General features: G+C 44.1%; 1 protein-coding gene across 1 annotated transcript; it reads right to left on the reverse strand.

Moving 5' to 3' along the window:
• Window positions 1-2,489: 2,489 nt before the first annotated feature.
• Window positions 2,490-10,018, reverse strand: TMEM100 (transmembrane protein 100). The gene is made up of 4 exons (XM_082294368.1): window positions 9,890-10,018; window positions 7,052-7,222; window positions 3,363-3,868; window positions 2,490-2,550 (listed from the first exon to the last, which is right to left on the reverse strand). Exon 3 carries the CDS (start codon window positions 3,804-3,806, stop codon window positions 3,402-3,404), a length of 405 nt encoding a protein of 134 aa, XP_082150494.1. The 5' UTR covers window positions 3,807-3,868; window positions 7,052-7,222; window positions 9,890-10,018; the 3' UTR covers window positions 2,490-2,550; window positions 3,363-3,401.
• Window positions 10,019-18,068: the final 8,050 nt, after the last annotated feature.

An 18,068-nucleotide genomic window follows, 5' to 3' on the forward strand; every position in this document is an offset into this window, starting at 1 on the left:
CTTCTCAGATTCCCATGAGAAACACCAAACAGCAATCGTGGAGTTCCAGATGGCTTTGTATGAAAGACTTGGTGCACTACAGCACCCAGCATCCAGGCATGAAACCTCAAATCAATCCAGATTAGGTCTTGGGGTTCAAAATTTGAAGCAGAAATTTTGGTTGGGCTTTAAGGGCTGAAAAGGGTATGTTGTTCCTGGGTGTGCAGAGAGAGAGGATAATAATGAAAAAGTCTGAAATATATAGATTTGCAAGAAGAAAAAAATATAGACTGTGAGACATGGGTCGGATGTCATCGCTGGTCAGTCAGAAAAGATGCTACTACTGCTTTAGACTGGCCCAAAATCAATGAAAACAAATCATGGGGGAGCAATCAGTTTCTAAGGCCATGTGAACACTTAGTGATGGAACCTTTGAAAATATCTTCAACAGCATAAAAATCTCTGCCTGAACTGCTCACAACCTCTGCTTTGCTCCTGCAGGACACCAGGATCAGGTGCTGGGATTCTTCCACAAAGGTACTGTTTTGCTCCTCTGAATAAAGACAAATAAGCCTGAATTCCTGCACAGCCTTTCATTTGCTTCTTGGTATGAAGATGCTTGTGCCATGTACCTCATCTCTAGAGGATACAGACGATGCTGCTGAGCTCAGCAGCCCGCTATCACCCAGAGGCCTCCCTGCCAGTCAGTTTGGTACTGCAGGAGATGATGGTGTGTCTGAAGCTTTGCTGTGCCAGGGGTCACTGCAATGTGTCTGTCACTGCTCACAGGCTGGGTAAGGCCCAGGTGCCTCACAATTGCCAAGGCAGAGGGTGGTCCAGGAACTCTGCTGTGTCCTTGCCTATGCACTGCAGATGTCAAAGAAAGCAGAGCAAAGGAAAGGGAAACCATCTCTAGTAGTAGCAGAGCAACTCTTACTCACTGTTATTTACCCTTCCTGAAAAAAGACTGCTCCAGAACCCCCCTTGTCTCCATTCCACTGAGTTTGGCTTTTCTTTTTTGACTTGGAGCTGAGCATCACCTTGTACTTCTACCTTCCTTCCACAGCAAGCTCAGCTGTATCACAGTGATGGCCAAAGGACAACCCATGTGTGGGAAAGACTTCTGGAGAGGGCAATGGGCTGCTCCTGCTTTGGGGTTAACCAAGGAATCACGGAGCCAAACTGCTACACAGGTAGTGGAAATCACTGCATCTCTACAGCCCTGCAGTTCTCTCCTTAGCAGCCCCCAAAATTCTACTGAGGAAAAAAAGAAATGGGGAGGGGGAAGAAGGAGTCAGAAAAACTATTGCGTTCCCAGGGAGGGAAAAAGATGAACAGCTCTATTTAGCTTATCTAGCTTTGCTGATGTCAATCACTTTTCTCATTTTAAACAGGAAAGACACCACTTTAGTCCACCTGTTCCATTATTTATCATGCTATGTATTTCCCATGAATTGTCACTCATGCAAAACCTGTACATCGTAAGGGGACACCCTAATATTTTTTATGACCTTAAGCAAAGTGATTGACACTAGACACCGGTGTCAGATGTTCTGGTGACGCAACATGTTCTCCTAGCAGCAGGAAAGCTTCCTGCCGTGATTAAGTGAGGGCTATGGAAGTGCTAAAATGTGTTGTCAGCTTTCCTCTGATGCAAGTGATTTTATTATAGCGTCTGGTAACCACGGAGTGTGGCAACGCAAATACTGACCCCAAACATCCCCTGCTGCACATATAGCTCACGCTATTTAAAACATGAGTGTACTTTGCAAATCCAGGGATAAGTTATGGCTGTAACAAGCTTAAACCATGGAGGGCAGAGGAAATGGTAGCACCTAAGCCAGAATTCCTTGGTGGTTTCAGCAGGAGAAGTGTAGGGATCCAGGATGAGCTGCAGAAGGAACCCCCTGCAGCACCTCTCTGGCAGGTGGGCTCTGCAGCAGCATCACCAAAGCTGTCCTGGCTGCCAGAGGCTCTGGGGGCAAAGAGAAAGCACAGGCCTGTCTCACCTCGGTAGTGGAAAGCAAAAGTCACACCCAGCACTATTGAGTCTGCAGAAAGTAAGGGGAAAAATAAAAGAGAGAAAAAATAGAAAAGGGCTCCATGCAGCCCCTCTGCCTTCTCATGTGGAAATCTGTGACTCAGCTCAGCACCACTTTTCCTTCAAGAAGGAGAAATCATGTTCTGGTTTGCTTCAATTTGGGACAAGCCCCTCAATAATCCATTAACTGAGAAAAGCTGGAAGACCTCTAGAACACAAGAGTTACAGAATCAACACCTCAGCCATACACAGGGGACACCTGGCACCTGCTTTTCATGAAGATTTGTAATCCCAAAGCTCAATCAACAAACACTACACATAGCTTTGCTTCCACAAGTTATTATTAAAAGTTGTGTCTCAGAACTGACTGTGACAGTGAGTGTCTGCAGAACTGTCTGCTGTGATTTTTCAACAACAGAGCTGTTAATCAAGCTGCAGAGGGTTGGACTATCAAACCAAAGTCCATAGGCTGCAGAGGTTTTTGTAGATCAGCAGTACATGTGTTCACAGTTATTGTCACAGGGGTTGTTCTACAAAAATAGAAATATAGAGCAGTCAGAGTTGAAGATACAAGCTATCTTGATAGCAATAAAGAAATATTTTCTAAAGGTCTAGCAGCACTGGATATTATTTTAATGAAATTTATTTTTTAGTTTTATAGCAAAATAACCGAAAGTGCTAAACCTGACCACTTTAATTTGCAAAAAAAGTCTCATGTTTTAAGCTATGATCATACCTCGTTATTTAGGTTAGACAATACACTTACACATTTCTACTGATTTCTATTCAATAATAAAACAAAATTAATATTAGTTGGTTTAAAAAAAAGGGGAAAGTACCACAGGTATTGGGAGGGGAAGTTACATAAAATATTAGAATCAGCTTATTGAGCAATTTGCAGTGTGTTCTTATTGCCTTTTTTTTTTTTTTTTGAGCTACAGTTTAAGTCCCAGATACTCTGGCCATAAGCTCGTAGTCACTTCAAATGCTATGACTTCTCCCTTGGTCAAATGTCAGTGTTTTAAGGAGATCTCTGGCATTTCAAGTCAGTTCAAATTATTTTCTCAGTTCTCACAAGCTCCCTTTCCAACACGATCAGCATGTTGGAGAACACGGTCAGGATGGTTGCAGTTATGATGACACAGTTTTCTGTGAAGGAAAAATGGGTTTTCCTCTGTCTTGGAAAGAATCACTACCAAGTATGCAGGAAGAAAAATATTAAGAGCACTTGCAGAGTTGTTATGAATATTTCTTAATCCATTCCATTTTCATTTCAGTTCATTTCCACAGTTAAATTAGAACCTGCAATCTCTCCCACTGATAAATAGCCAAGTTGACTTACAAAGGTTCTGCCTTCTGTCCAGCCTTCTCTTGGTTGTCTTTAACCAAACAAGGTTCGCTGGTTTGCCACGAGCGCTGTCTGGCTCTCCCGCCTCTTTGCTTTCTTGTTCTGCTCCCTGATCTTCCAGCACACTGCGCTGGAAGCCAGCAGAACGAGTCCTGAGGACAAGAGGACCAGCCCAAAAACGGAGATGATGGATCCATGGGAGTTGAAGCTGTATGCCACGGCAGTCACCACAATGCCGGCTATCAGGATGACCACGCCGAAGGGAATGGTGCAGCGGTAGCACGAGAGCTCTGCTCCCCCCGTGGCTGCTGTCAGCTGGCACTCGCTGACCAGAGGGATGGTGGTAATCACACAGTCATTGTTGTTACTCTTCTCTGTGGGTACAGAATCAGGATGTTTTGGAGTGCCCAGGATCTCTTTGATAGGTTCGTTTGTCATCTTGATTGTCTTGACTCAGTCCGTTCTTAGGCTAGAGCAGGCTCTGCTGAGCACGTGCTGCACTGTGGAGAAAAGAGCACGAGTTCAACCACTAATTACCAATTATTTATAAGACAAATGGGGACACAGAAGTATCCCCTTGGGATCACAAGCAACCAGACATTCAGACCCCACAAGGATTTATGCACAAGATCAACAGTGACACGACTGACTGTGAAGGATCTGAATCAATCCTTACAGTAGTATGTATGTAAGTGCTAGAAAGAACAGAGTCACAGACCAAGACAAACACCAACATTCAAGTGTTGTGGGCCAAATCCTACATTAAGTTACATCCTGAAGTCAGTATTTCTGGATGTAATTTAGACTTCAATGGCATTACATTTTCTCACAAAAAGGTAAAGTTCACACACTATTTTGATTTTTTCTCACAAACTTTTCCCAAACTGTTTCTTTATACACCTACACACAATACATTACACAGATTTGCTCCACTGCACATCACAATAACATGGTCAAGGTACTAGCCAGCAAAAACTAGGATGAACAGTGAGCCCTTTCCCAGTGCAAGTGCTACTTAGGGAAAAAATACAAATTGTCATGACAAGGTGGAGACGTGGGAGGAGTGGGGATGCAAACAGTTTCCCGCACTCAGCTCAGCTCAAGGTTGGTGAACCTCCTGTTACAGCAACATCAGTGCCAGACTGACAGCTTGCCATTTACACTGGCTTCATGCAAAAGCAATGGGTCTCTTGTAAATCCATGAAATTACATCCCTGTTACTGTATGGGAGGGAGATTTACCACCATATTCACTCATCTCAGATACAGCAGGTTGTTTTCCTCCTGTCTTCATACTATAAACACACTCTCAGTCCTGACAGCATGCACAGTTTGACTGCATCTGCACAGGACACAAATACCTTTTGGCTCTGGGGAGCCCAGGGAATAATCAGAGTCCACCTGATCAGAGCAAGAGGAGCCCACGGCTCTCCACCATTCCAGGCTGCCATGACAGACCTCAGCCTTACCTCTGGGGCTCTGGTGATGTGGGGTCACTCTGGGGCCTGTAGTGAGCTCTGCCAACACTGAGGCTGCCACAGATGTGCTGTCCTGGACCCAGCTCAGTGCACCCCAGCACACGCTCCAGAGACGGCGACACTGGGACACTGGGGAACCACTGGTTTTACTGCTGTGAGTAGCTCCCAGGACTCCTCCACCACTCTCTGGTGTGGGCTGTCCTGCTTTTGCTTTCATGAGCAGCATGATATACAGCTCAGAGAACAAAGAAGAGTGCTGGCAATGCAGTAATGCTTTTATCACTTTTATCACCTTCACATCTGTGACTAGGAAGTTAATTGCCAGATACTTGTATTCTCCTTTTCCTTTCCCACCACTCCACCCTTGTTGCTAAGATATATTCGTTCATTGTGGAGAGCCCTTGGTTTTATACCTCAGTACCTCCTATAACTGACCCTGGGTTACAAGAAAGAGGATTTCACTCTGTTTAAAAAAACACAGGCACAAACAGGCTAAATGCTGGATGTAGTCAGAGAGTTTGTATACAAAGTCTCCTTGAACCCTCAAGAGAGAAGGAAAGCTCAGGTCTGGTTTGCCAAAGCTTTAGTTCTACTGCTCTAGGGAAAAGTGCTCAGCTCCCTGTTGTATCTGCTGTGCAGAGCTGCCTCTGGGCTCAGCCCTGCCAGAGGAGCCTGTCCCTGCTGAGCACACACAACACACCCAAGCACATGCAGTGACAGCACAAGAGGCAACAGGTACACACTGAAACCCACTGATCATCAGGAAAAGCTTTTGTACTGTGAGCGTAACTGAGCACTGGAACATAGTGAGGTTTTGGAGTCTCTAACCCTTGGAGATACTCAAAAGCCATCTGCACAGTCCTGGGCAGCACTGTCTAGGTGACCCTGCTGAGCAATAGGGGGGTTGGACCAAATGACCTCCAGACATCCCTTCCAACCATAACCATTCAATGATTCTGCCTGTTTCTGTGAGAGTACTCGGTATCTCCAAGGGCAGGAAAGGGATTTCTTCAATGCTTATCAGACAAAGCAAATATAGCTGGGCTGACACCTTAGATATCCTGAATTCTCCTAGGTTCAGTAGCTTTGTTCTTTGAATCATAATGCGTGATTAAATGTCTTTTAAATCAGAAAGAGCCCAGGAAAGCCATGGGTTTGCTCTCAAGTGCCACTGATCTCTTCCTATGTGGATCTGAGCCCAAGTTCTGCATTTTCAATAACGACTGACAGAGCAGTGAGACAAACTGGTGCCCTTATGTTGCTGCATTTCTTATCCATAAAACATTACAGAAGTTCAGCACAACATAAGAATGTGGTCCCCAAATGTCACCTTTTTCCAATCTTACCATTAGCCATATTCAATTACTATAAAATTTTATTATTTGTTTGAGGGAGAAAAAAATTAACTATTTTGAATATAAAAGGTGTATTGGCTCAAATACACTGTAACAACTATTCAAAAATCCAACTACTCTAACAGTCACTGAAATAGGGAAACTTCCCAGTAACTTGAAAAAGCCCATAACAAGCATTATTATTCTGAAAAATTCTAACCTTCAATCAAAATGTATTTACTCCTGTCTCTAAAGTCCTTGTCCCTCTGCTTCATATACATCTTCATTGAGCATTAAAATCTCCTAGACCTCTTGGACAGAGATCTATGAAAAAAGAAGATGTATTTATACAGTCAAATCTAACAGGAATTAAAAAAAAATATTCTAATCTCTAATAATTAAGTAAATGGCAAAATACCTGTTGATTTCTGAGGAGAATAATTTTTGTCTGGAATAGGATGCAAGAAGGCAGGCATTCATATAAAATAAATACACAGCCCTCTATTGAAATACTACGAAATTAAATAAACAACAGAACCTATTTGAAGTGTGAGCAAAGGTATTCGTCCCTAGAAAAAAGGGCACTGGATCCTCATTGTCAGCAAAGTCACTTCTGACTTAGGCCAACAGGTGATTTGGTTCGAATTTCAGGGTAAGAAATTTAGGCAAAGATACCCAGCAACACCAGCATCCTCTCACTAATCATACCACAAGTACTATCTTAAGGAGCTACTTTGAGTTGGAGGAAGAATGTGCTTCTGTGGCAATCTGTGGCTAACCCTGGATAAAGGGGAGAGGAAATTCTTAGCCACTAATAAGTGTAAGTTGAGATTTATCAAAAAGAAATGAAATTCATCAGCATGTGCACCTACCAGATCCGTGAGAAATCCATGGTAACAGATCCTTGGCTCAGAAAGCAGAGGAAGAGTGCTGAAGATGTCTTGTGTGACAATTCAAGGCAGAAAGAGCTGCTCAAGGCTTTGAAGTGTCAGATGTTGCTGAATGATGAACTGGAGGTGACAGTATTCTAGCATGGAAGTTTCCTACAAGGAAAGTTGTTGGATATTTACCAGCTTCTTAAGAATAAAAGTCATGAGTGGAAAAGCTCCTGCTGTGTGCTGACTCCTGCTCCTAACCTAACCAAAGCAGAAGATTTCTCCCTCTGGCTCTCCTAGTGGCTTCTTTTCTTGGAACCAGCCACCCATTTCTGGCCCTGTGTAACATTTTCCTTTGAGGATGTGATGTCCCAGTAGTGAGTATCATAACCCAGTCAAGTCCCCCAGAAAGAGCCAGGCAGGAAAAAGCAATGCACTAGAATTTCTGTAGATAAAAGTCTCATTTAACTTAATTTCTATTACTCACTTCACCTATGGGAATATTGACTCAGAATATATGGGGGTTTGTCTCTTCTATGTGTCCAATTTCTTTGAGCAAATCACTCAATCTCCCTGTTCCTCAGATTTCCTAGCTGTGAACTGACTGTGACAATACACTTACCACTACAAAAACCTTTAAAAACTATTCCACTATAAAAAAATCTACGTAATATAATCCCAAAAACTCTTCTCAGAATAAAAAAACCAGACTAACAGAGTCCAAGAACTCTCTGTAGTAAACGTAAGTCCATTATATTTACTGTTGTTCATTTCTGTTACTGGATTTTTAAAAACAAGATTTGTAACTCCAAGAGGGACAAGATGGACTCTGCAGCAGGGCAGTGACGACTCCGCAGAAAGCAGAGCGATGGAAATTGTTATCAACTGCAGAAACAGCTGTGAAATCACCAGGCAGCTGGGTAAAACTCATGAAGCAGCAGAGATTTATGTTGCTAATCTTACTTGACATTCCCTTTCTAGAAGAGCATGATCATGGAAGATCATTTCAACACAGAAGCAGGAGTCTGAAGTGGGGATGAGAGTAAATGTATGAGAGTAAGTTTGTATAATGATAAACTTTGAGGGTTTTTCTGGTTTTAAGTTATTTAGACCTTACTAACATTTCACAAACGCAAACATTTACAGGTATAAACTGCTGCTGTTCTCCAGAAGATCCTTGGAATAAGCCTGGGACATAGCCAAAGAATATTTAGCTGATTATTGAAGTTAGTTAATAATAAGGAAGTCTACTTTTTTATCTCCTTGACTATATTCTTTTCCACATGACCTAGCAATTAGCTTAACTTTTTGAAAAGTTTGGAGGGAAATGCAGGAAAAAATCCTCACTTCAGATGAATAATTTAGATTTCATTAAAACAAACGCTGACCTCTGAAATGTGCTTGGAGTCAACTTCCACTTGGGTTACAGCAAGGTTACATTTGCTCGAAAAGCTCTTCCCAGTGCAATTGTGCCCCCTAAGCCACTCTGCCAGCATCTTGCTTGGAAAAGATTAATTGCTCTGTCAGTTATTTATTTGTATTTATCCTTGACTACACTCAGTTTAGGTATTTTTCTTTAAATGAACGTCTTTATCAAAAAACCTGACAAAACAACTTTTTAGAGATGAAATTTCTTCCCGTCTCCTTCCCTCCCTCATCACAAAACTGAGAAGCAGAAACACATGAAATCTCTACATGAAGCTTCCAGTGTTTTAACTCTGAATCATTTCAATGTTGTGCTTTCTCAGGAGGCTTCCCACATACAGAATATCTCTGTGCAAAGGCAAAGAGCCACTACAACCCATTCCCCTTTTTCACATTTTACTCAGAACCGGTGAGAAACATTTGAGTTTTCCGCCTTCAGGCTCTGAGCCAGATTCTCTCTGTCTTGCACAATGCTTCAGACACCCTTTTTTGCTTATGTAAAATCCCAATAAATCATAATGCTCACACTTCACACTATGGCTATGCATTAAAGTGAGTATGGCAAATAGCCTAAGGAGTCCTTCTGTCCCGAGAGGAGAGCCTGAGTTCATTCAGAATTCAACCGGCTACAGTAATCCTCAACACAATCCCGCAGCTCTGCCCCAGGTGAACACTCCTGGAAATACACAACCAGAATTTGTACTTACAAGATGCCAGGACCATGCCCTGAGCTACAGAGGCAGGAGAAGCACACACCACCTCCACCCCAGCTGCCTCAGGATGCAGTAAGTTTCTCTCACCAAGTTTTTATGTAAAATCACGAACAGATTTAAAGTCTCGCACCTTTTTCGTTTTCCCGACACAGCCGGGGGGTAGGATGGGAGCCACCCCATCCCCTCCACAAACCAACTCTGTTACGTGCCAACCAGAAAGCTTTCAAACGCGCCTGCTACACGCCACACGCACACCTGGGGTAAAACCCTCCGCGGCACGCCAGTCCCCGAGCACCTCTGCAAGAGAGCAGAGAGGCGAGGAAAGCCCTGTGCACGTACAGCCCTGCAGTACCGGAGAGGCAGCGCTCCGCGGGACACCCGACCTGCGCCCGGGCAGCGGCTCCGACTGCCGAGCCCCCGCGACTGCTGTAACCGGGGGAGCCCTGTGCCGGAGCGGAGGGAGCAGCGGGTCCCTGGCGTGCCCGAGCACCCCCGGCCGCCCCGGGGAGCCGCGCACCGGGAGCCGGAGCCCCGCGGGCACCGGGGGCCGGCGGGGGCGCAGCCGCGGGGCGTGCGGGTCCGGGGCTGCCAGCGAGCTGAGCCGTGCTAGTCCATGCCATGGGCTGGGCTAGCGTGCCATAGCATGGGCTAGTGTGCCATAGCGAGCCGTGCCTAGCGAAGCCGAGCCGTGCCTTACCTCCCGGCCGCCCGGCGGGATTGCGGCGGCCACCAGCCCGCAGCCAGCATAAGAGGGGATGCAGCTCGCCGCACAAGGGACTGTAAACAAAGTTCTCCGTGAGAGAGAAACAATTAAGGGACCGGAGCAAATTCAGCGGCAGGAGCAGCGGCGGGCGGGGCGGCAGCGGGACGGTCCCGCTGGGCGCGGGGGGGCCGGGAAGGGTGTCCGGCAGCGCCGGGCTGGGCCGGGCACGGGGCGGGCCTCCTCCCTCTGCCCCGCACTGCTTACACCCCGGCACAGGGATGCGCACGGCGGAGGCGTGCACGAGGGGAGGCTCCGCATCGCGCCCAGCCTGCAGCAGGTCACACACACGGGGCCGGGGCAGCGCCCTGCAGCCCCTCTTCTGCCCTCCTGCAGCCCCTCTTCTGCCCTCCTGCCGCCCCTCTTCTGCCCTCCTGCAGCCCCTCTTCTGCCCTCCTGCCGCCCCTCTTCTGCCCTCCTGCCGCCCCTCTTCTGCCCTCCTGCCCTCCTACAGCCCCTCTTCTGCCCTCCTGCAGCCCCTCTTCTGCCCTCCTGCCCTCCTACAGCCCCTCTTCTGCTCTCCTGCAGCCCCTCTGCCCTCCTGCGCACCCAGTCCCGTGTCGAGTGTTCGGCCACATCCCGGCTGCAGCAGTGCGGATGAGGGTCACTGCCTGTCCTGAGCCCGCTGGGGTGTCAGACGTGGCCGTGCTGGGTCACTTGAAAGCACAGTCCATGCCGAAATCCAGATGAACCCCTAGCTCAACTGCTCATAAATTAAAGGAGGAGGAATATAGCTTTGGATGCCATTCTTAGAAGATAAAGTTTTATGTGTGGTTTAGAAATATTTTAACTGGCTTTTCTAAGCTTTAATTGCTCATTTCTGCATCACATCAAATATTACAGGGGTTTGAAGTGGATGGGTGTGGGGCTGTGTTATTTTTTTACCATGATTTCTGTTATTTCAGACAAAAAGCAGACAAATTATGCTTTTAAGTCTTGTAAAAGGACATGTTTGAATTTTGCAGTAAAGCTCACCTAAAGTTTATATTTAAAAGACACTGTTTTATCAATGATTGATAAAAGAGCAGTGCACCAGATGTATTTAATCAGCCACTCTGTCTCTGAAAGCATGCATGTACTTTTGATTCTGTTTCCAGGGTGAAATCCTGGCCTCCAAGAAATTAATGGCCAAACTTCCATCAACTTCACAGGGGCCAGCATTTCATCCTGTGTATTGTTAAGAACTGCCCCGTGATGGAGACCCTACCAAGGGTTCATCTCCTCCAGACAAATCAACCAGGTTCTGGAAAAGCTCCACAGCTTTATGCAAGAAACTGTCAGTTCATTTTCCCACTTTCTGGTGCTTCCTTCAAATACATCAGCATTTGAGCAGAAATGACAAACAGACTGGATCTGAGGGGAACTTCATTAGGCAGGATCTCTTGGACCATTGTCTGGTCCTTCCCAATGCAGGCAGCTGTGCCAATAATATCTTTATTCGACTTGACAAGTTCCACTTCAAAAAAACCAGGTTTCCTACTCCTTCTGTTGGATACTACAAGCCTTATTCTGTTGATATCTAGGAACCTTGTTTCTAGCTGCATGGATTCACAGACAATTATATGTGGACAAGTAAGCCTTTGGCTGAAGCAGGCTACTCTTTCTTTCGGCAGTTAACCCTCTAATGCCCTAAGAGGGAGAAATTAAACTCTTTCAGGCTTATTTTCAATCATTTTTTCAGATGTCTTACCAACTTCCTGCATGGAAGTGCAAGTATTTTCCTGGCTTACTAGAAATACTAACATTGCATAATTTTCTTCTGATTGTTCAGGATGTCTGGATTTTTCTCCAGTACCAGTTTCATTTTTCACTTTATATCAGAAATTCTTGCTGTTAGCACATATGTGCGTGACCTAAATTTCACCCCATTCCTATTCCATCAGTTCCTCTCTAGTCATTCCAGTCTAGTATTTGGTCCTCCTATGCTGACAGAGAACCTCCCTCCCAGGCTTACACCATCGACAGCTCCACGAGTACATTCTTATTTTTCCATGCCAATTTCATTACTGAAAGTATTACATAAAATACTGAAAGTTTTACATAAGATATCTCATGAAACTGATTTTTTTAGGAACTATTCTAATACACATAAACAAGAACTGAAGCTGGGCTTAGAATTCATGTTTCTGTACAAATAAATGCCCTAACAATAGGCTAAAAAGTCGCACAGTATCCTAGACCTCATGCAATTCTTATTTCTTGCTGTGAAGCATAAAAGCTGCAATGAAAAGTGATGGGAATGACATCTCCTCTAGTGCTGAGAGATCAGTGGGCTCTCCCCTAGAAGGGTGGGTTTGTAGCACTCAGGCACTGAAGGGTTGAATTCAACTTGGGCACCAGCCCTCTGGCCTTTAAAAAAAAGGGATGACTGACTACCTCTGCCTTTTAAGGTTCTGCTGTGTTCTGAGCATGGCTCTCCAAGGATGTAAGGAAAGAAGGACCAGACATACCCGGGGCAGCACGTTTGGCACCTGTAGAAATTCAGTGCAAACAGCTGAGAAGACTTCAGGGCTGAGCAACAGCTGCAGTGAGGGGTTATAGGTTCACAGTTTTGGACTGCCAGGCTCCAGTGATACATAGCTCCCCTTTAGGACCTGCCCTAAATGACAAAATCTCCTTCCTGGGGCCTGAACACAGCTGCTTGGAGGGAAGTGCAGCCCCAAAGCTGGGCTGATAAGCAAGAAGCCTGTGTGATTCTGGAACCCATGGCGCCTACTGAGAGAGCAGTTTTACTCCTAAATTGAGCAATGCTGTTGCTTGCCGACTGGACTGAAACACACTTGCAATACTTTATGGCTTCCTTTGAGTTTCTAACAGTCTCCTGGGCCTTAACAGCACAGCAAACAGTGACTCACTAATCTGGCAAAGTACAACCATTGTGGGCTCCCTATTCAATTAGTTTTTCTTGCCTTGTCCCTAACCCTCCACTGAGTTTTCTTTTTATTTATCCCTAAGCCCACACATGGACACCACACGTCAGTTTACTGCATTTAGTGAAACTTTCAGAAAGCACTCTTTCAACATGTTTAATATATTATAAATTGTCCTTACCATGCCATGCAGTGTATGTGTTTTGTGATGAGGAATGGAGTCCAAAAGGAGTCCAAAGCCAGTTAAGCCAGAGAAGCAAATGATTCCACATGAAATGCTGTAGCTCCCCTCTCATTAACACTGTTCACAGCACAGGGGAGTTCAGCCCAATTGGTTGATTGCTTTGCAAACCAGCCACTCTGTGGGTAATCAGGCTCATGGAATGGATGTGCTTATAATGACTGTGAGAAACCTCTTTGGTGGCTGGGAATATGGAAAGGAATTTTCTTTGAACTCCATTAGACCCTACTAGTACTTTGGTCATCATCAGTTATCCTGCTGTGCATGTGAACTTTGTTATTGCCCTCCTCGACTTTCACTTAATCTTCCTGCAGTGCTGAAGAAGACAGGATATCTGGAACTGAAAACAATTATTCTTATCTCCTACTGCTTTCATAATTACATGAAGTTCCCATTTGAAGAACTCCTTATGTGGACATGTGCTTTTAATTAGCAGAGGGATGCATCACACCACCAGAAGCCAATTCCTCAACCTTGCATAAGTTGGTTACAGAACCTCTGAATCTGTGGCCACCGTGGCAGCTTTCTGGCCAAGTTGGGGGAAGTCTGGGAGCAAACTCCAGGCACTGTAATTTCACCATAACCAGGATTTTTGTTAGAGACTGTTGCAGTAGGATGCAGCAGATTCAGCTGAGATTTAAGTTCAAAATAGGAATGATCTCTTTTGGTTTTCCACCTGCACTGAGTAACCCAAAGAATTTACAGGGCTCAAAGACATGAAGGGAAATGCAGACAAAAAGCTGAAAAAGTGTCTTGCCCAAGCTAGTGGATAGTGTCAAGAGACATTTTCATTTCATTTGCTTCCCTTCTCAGCAGGTAGGGTATATACACTGTTCCCCCTGCAAATGGTCTGTCTAATAGACATGGAGCATTTCATCCAGTTGTTACTGACTCTCCAACAGTAGAAAGAAATTATGAGTTTTAAACTAAATTACACAGGCCATTGGCTGAACTACTTCCTGTCTGATGAGTCCTTCTTAGTCCTACTTTACTACAATCCTTAGGACTAAATTTACACACAAGAGCTATCTAAAATACTGCACAAGGTTAAAACACACAACTTTTCTTCCATGTAATAGATGACTTCTGTGAAATTTATAGTAAGTCAAGTGTCTGACCTAAAGGGTAGGTAAAAAAGAAAAAAATATATTATTGCAGTAAGACCAGTTCTTACTGCTCTCACAAAAGAGAGCTTTTCATATCTATCATCTTCTTTGGCATCACCTGCTAAGGGAAATGTTTAGAAATATTTCTACATCCATGTAAACAAGTTAAGAAAGTAGAGGGTGTGGTAGTGACAACCATACCAAACCAAGTCAAGATCTAAATAGGCTGTCTTATCTTTTGAATGAGTCATTTTAGGTCATGCACGTAATGGTGATATCCCTTCTTTCCTACTGTGAAGTTTAAAAAATTACTCCTCTTTCCTCAAGGCCAGGTAAATAGATCGCACCTCTGCATCTCCAGTTTATTTGCACTGGGAGTGTGTTACTTTCCAGAAAAACTGTGGCTAAAAGGTGTAAATCAAAAGTAAACATGGCCAAATGAAAGAGATGGGTTCTGACACCAGGAGTCCAGCATAATAAACTATCTACCAAAGGTAAAAAATATTATCAGAAAGCAGAAAAACAGCAGAACTCTAGTTACTCTCTGAATCCTCTTCTATTTGGGTGGAACTCTGTTGAAACTAGGCACTCAATAAAGAAACAATCATAGTTTGGGGTTATATTCAACTCTATGAGGAAGGCCACTATAAGCCAGTATTTAATGGCCACTTACGACGTCTTTTGACAGTTCAAGCAATGCATGTCTTGTGCTAGTTCTTTGCAAAAATCACCCTCCCTGCCTAAATATTTAGGAATAAAAAATATATTTTATATATAAAATCTATAGAGGTTTTGATGTAGTAGACAGGCTATATTTTCTGTGTATTCTAAAAATGTTGAGAAACAGATTTCGCTTTGACTCATACAAGAGAGGAGAATACAGACTGCCTTCCACATGCATGGCTGTGATGGGAGATGCTGTTGTTACTTCTCAGCCTTCTGCATGAAGAATTTTCTTCTTGCAAACTGCAAAAGTCATGAAACAATTTGTGAGAAAGGCTTTTACATTATGTAGTCAATAATAAAGCAACAGCAGCAGAAGCTTATAATTGCTTTGGCTGTGTATACTAGAAATACAAATGTATATATTGTATAAATGGTGGGGCAGGACTATTCAGCAGTTTTGCAAAGTTTTTGGAATGCACTGAGTAAAATGGAATTACAGTAATATATAAATGTCTGCAAAGCAGTTGAATCCATCAAAATCCCACATCTTTAGTGCATCTTCAAGAATTTCTCAAAGAGCACCAGTGCCACACAGAGACAGATAGAGGAAAACACAATATAGCTGGGAACATTCTCCCACATATGGACACCCATATCTAAAACAAACACTGAAAATCACCTGGGGCCTGTAAACATCAATGTAGTATTCATTGCTGTTTTCACTTCTGGCCACATATGATTTTCTGATGCAGGAGTTGTCCAGTTTCCTGGTTTTGTTCTACACCACAAAATTAATTGGATTACTCAACATTGACTTCAGTAACAGAAAGGTTAGGTGTTAGGGGGGAATTCATACAGATTATTTCCACTCTAAAAAACAGGTGGGAGATTTAGGTACATTAATGCCACTGATAGCCCAGATCAGCAAGTTGCCTTGAGGTATCATTTCCCACTCAGAGCAGCAGCAGCTAAATAGAATCATAAAATCACAGAATGATTTGGCTTGGAAGGATCCTTAAAGATCATCCCATCTCATTCCAACCCCTTGCCATGGGCAGGGACAGCTTCCTCTAGACCAGGTGCTCAGAGCCCAGTCCAAACTCTCCTTAAACACCACCAGGGATAAAATCTAAACCTTCCCATACCAGAAAGCCTGGCTGAAAACCAGGTATCCTAACTACTGCACTACAGGGTAACTAACCTGAAGCCTGAGATCTGGTAAGTATGTAGATCAAGTACAGGCACTTTTGAAACTATTTTCATTCCGATGGTATTTAGGTCCCTGATCCATGTGTGAGACTAGATTTTGGTGTATCCAGGCTGCCTTTGGGTTCGTGTTCCCAGACCCAGCTGCCCTGGAGCAGTTGCTGTCCTGCAGTGTTGGGGCAGAGCAGTAGAAGATCAGTCCTGAGCTCATCCCAGCCTACAGCCAGTACCCAGCAGTGCAGGTTCTAAAGGACTTGGGTTCAAACTTTAGCTTCTATCACTAAGCTAAGGGCAATACATGGACATACAAGTGATAAATAATAACACTTACGTAAACATACAAGAAAACAGAAAATAAACTCTCTTTTCAGAACAGCTTGTGCTTTCTTAGTAATCACCACTCCTTATTTACCAAGAAAAAAGGTCACATAGTAATGCCTTTTTTGAAAGCTTTTGTCCCTAGAGTGGCCTTGTGAGATAAATCTCTTTTTCCATGGAAGTGCTAGGGAAAGAGGGAGTGGCCAGGCAGCTGGAGCCAACTTACTGATGCCATGTAGACAACCATATAATGCAAAACATTTACCCTAAAACAGTAGGCAACATTGAGCTGTGATCACATCAGTCCTTTTGCACAAACAAGGAGATCATATAATCTCACAGGCACATGTCCTTGTTGCATGTTAAAGATCAGTTGTTGACTCACAACTCCTCCTTTTTCATACTGGGTCAAAGTCACCTCTGCAAAAGGGAGCTACAAGCTCTTTCAGTTTCACTGAGCCCTGTTTCAGAGAATGAATGGGACTTAAAAGTGAGACTGCAATCTGATAAAAGCTTTCTGCAAGCTTTTTTCTGCAAGTTTTTCTGCAAGAAAAACTAAATTAGTCTCACCTCCAGGCCATTCCTCATACTCCATTTTAAAGACCAGCTCCACAGCTGGGTGGGCAGCACAGCTCCACTCACGGCTACTTAGCCAAGAATTTACTCATAAGGGATCAGCCATAAGAAATGCATTGCTGTGATATTTGGAGAACCAACTGGGCTGACTGAAAACATGCCATTTTAATTCAGAAAGTACAAAAGTAAGCCAAAATATTTATACCTATTGTATAAATATTAGTAATAATAATAATGATACACATAACATTACTACAAAAAATAAAAGAACTGAAATGTTTGCCTAGCAGTCTCAGTGGGGAGGTGAGAGCAGGTAAGGTATGAGCAGACATTTATTATCATTACTGACATTATTTTATAAAGATGGTAGAGGTCAAGTTCTGGCATCAAATTTACATACTGGGAGAAAGTTTGTGAGATACAGTCTTGTCTTCTTCCAAAATGCTCTCTCCAAAAGTTTTCTGGACTGTGCAAGGATGATGGTCAGCCTGTATGTCCGAACCAGTCAGCCAGAAATCCTCATGCTCTGCTTGCAAACCAATTGACTGCAACTGGAAAGGACAGCTGACATAAGCGAACTCTGTCAAAGAGCTCAGCTACTTGGCAGGGAAGCAAGAAAACACTACATTATTCCAGCCTTGCACAGAGGTTACCACCAAATACATTGGGTGGTGCTGCCAGACAGTAGGTTTGATGACATCCCACCACTTAGAGCTGCTTGTGTTTCATTCTGAAGACAGGGTTCAGCAGGAAAATCTCACAGGAATTAGAAGAATAAAGCTGTAATGAAAACAGATTTAGTTTCCGGGAGAAAACCTGCCTTAGTCACATTTTGAAGGCCTTAATGCTTTGGCTGTGTGTGATAGGTGGTGTCACTGCAGAGCCTGAGCAAGATGCAAAGTGTGTCCCTGCCAGTGGGTTCCTCCTGCCCAGGAGCTCATCGCAGTGGAAGTTTTCTGTCCCCTTCCATCCTGTCCACCCCAGTGCACCCCAGTCTGCCAGGGGCCAGAGCCTGCTGTCCCCCCCTCTTTGCCAGGCTGGCCGGGCCTCAGTGGGGTGTGCCAGGGTCACGCTCACCTGCCAAGCAGCTGTATAGCAGTTATGGGGTTTTTATATAATACTCTCAATATGTA

The sequence above is a fragment of the Coloeus monedula genome, assembly GCF_965178545.1.
Source record: "Coloeus monedula genome assembly, chromosome: 19".
NCBI classification, from domain to species: Eukaryota; Metazoa; Chordata; class Aves; order Passeriformes; family Corvidae; genus Coloeus; species Coloeus monedula.

Bases quoted from the DNA above. Each gene is read 5' to 3' on its own strand.
- TMEM100 (XM_082294368.1), bottom strand. From the start codon at position 3,806: ATGACAAACGAACCTATCAAAGAGATCCTGGGCACTCCAAAACATCCT.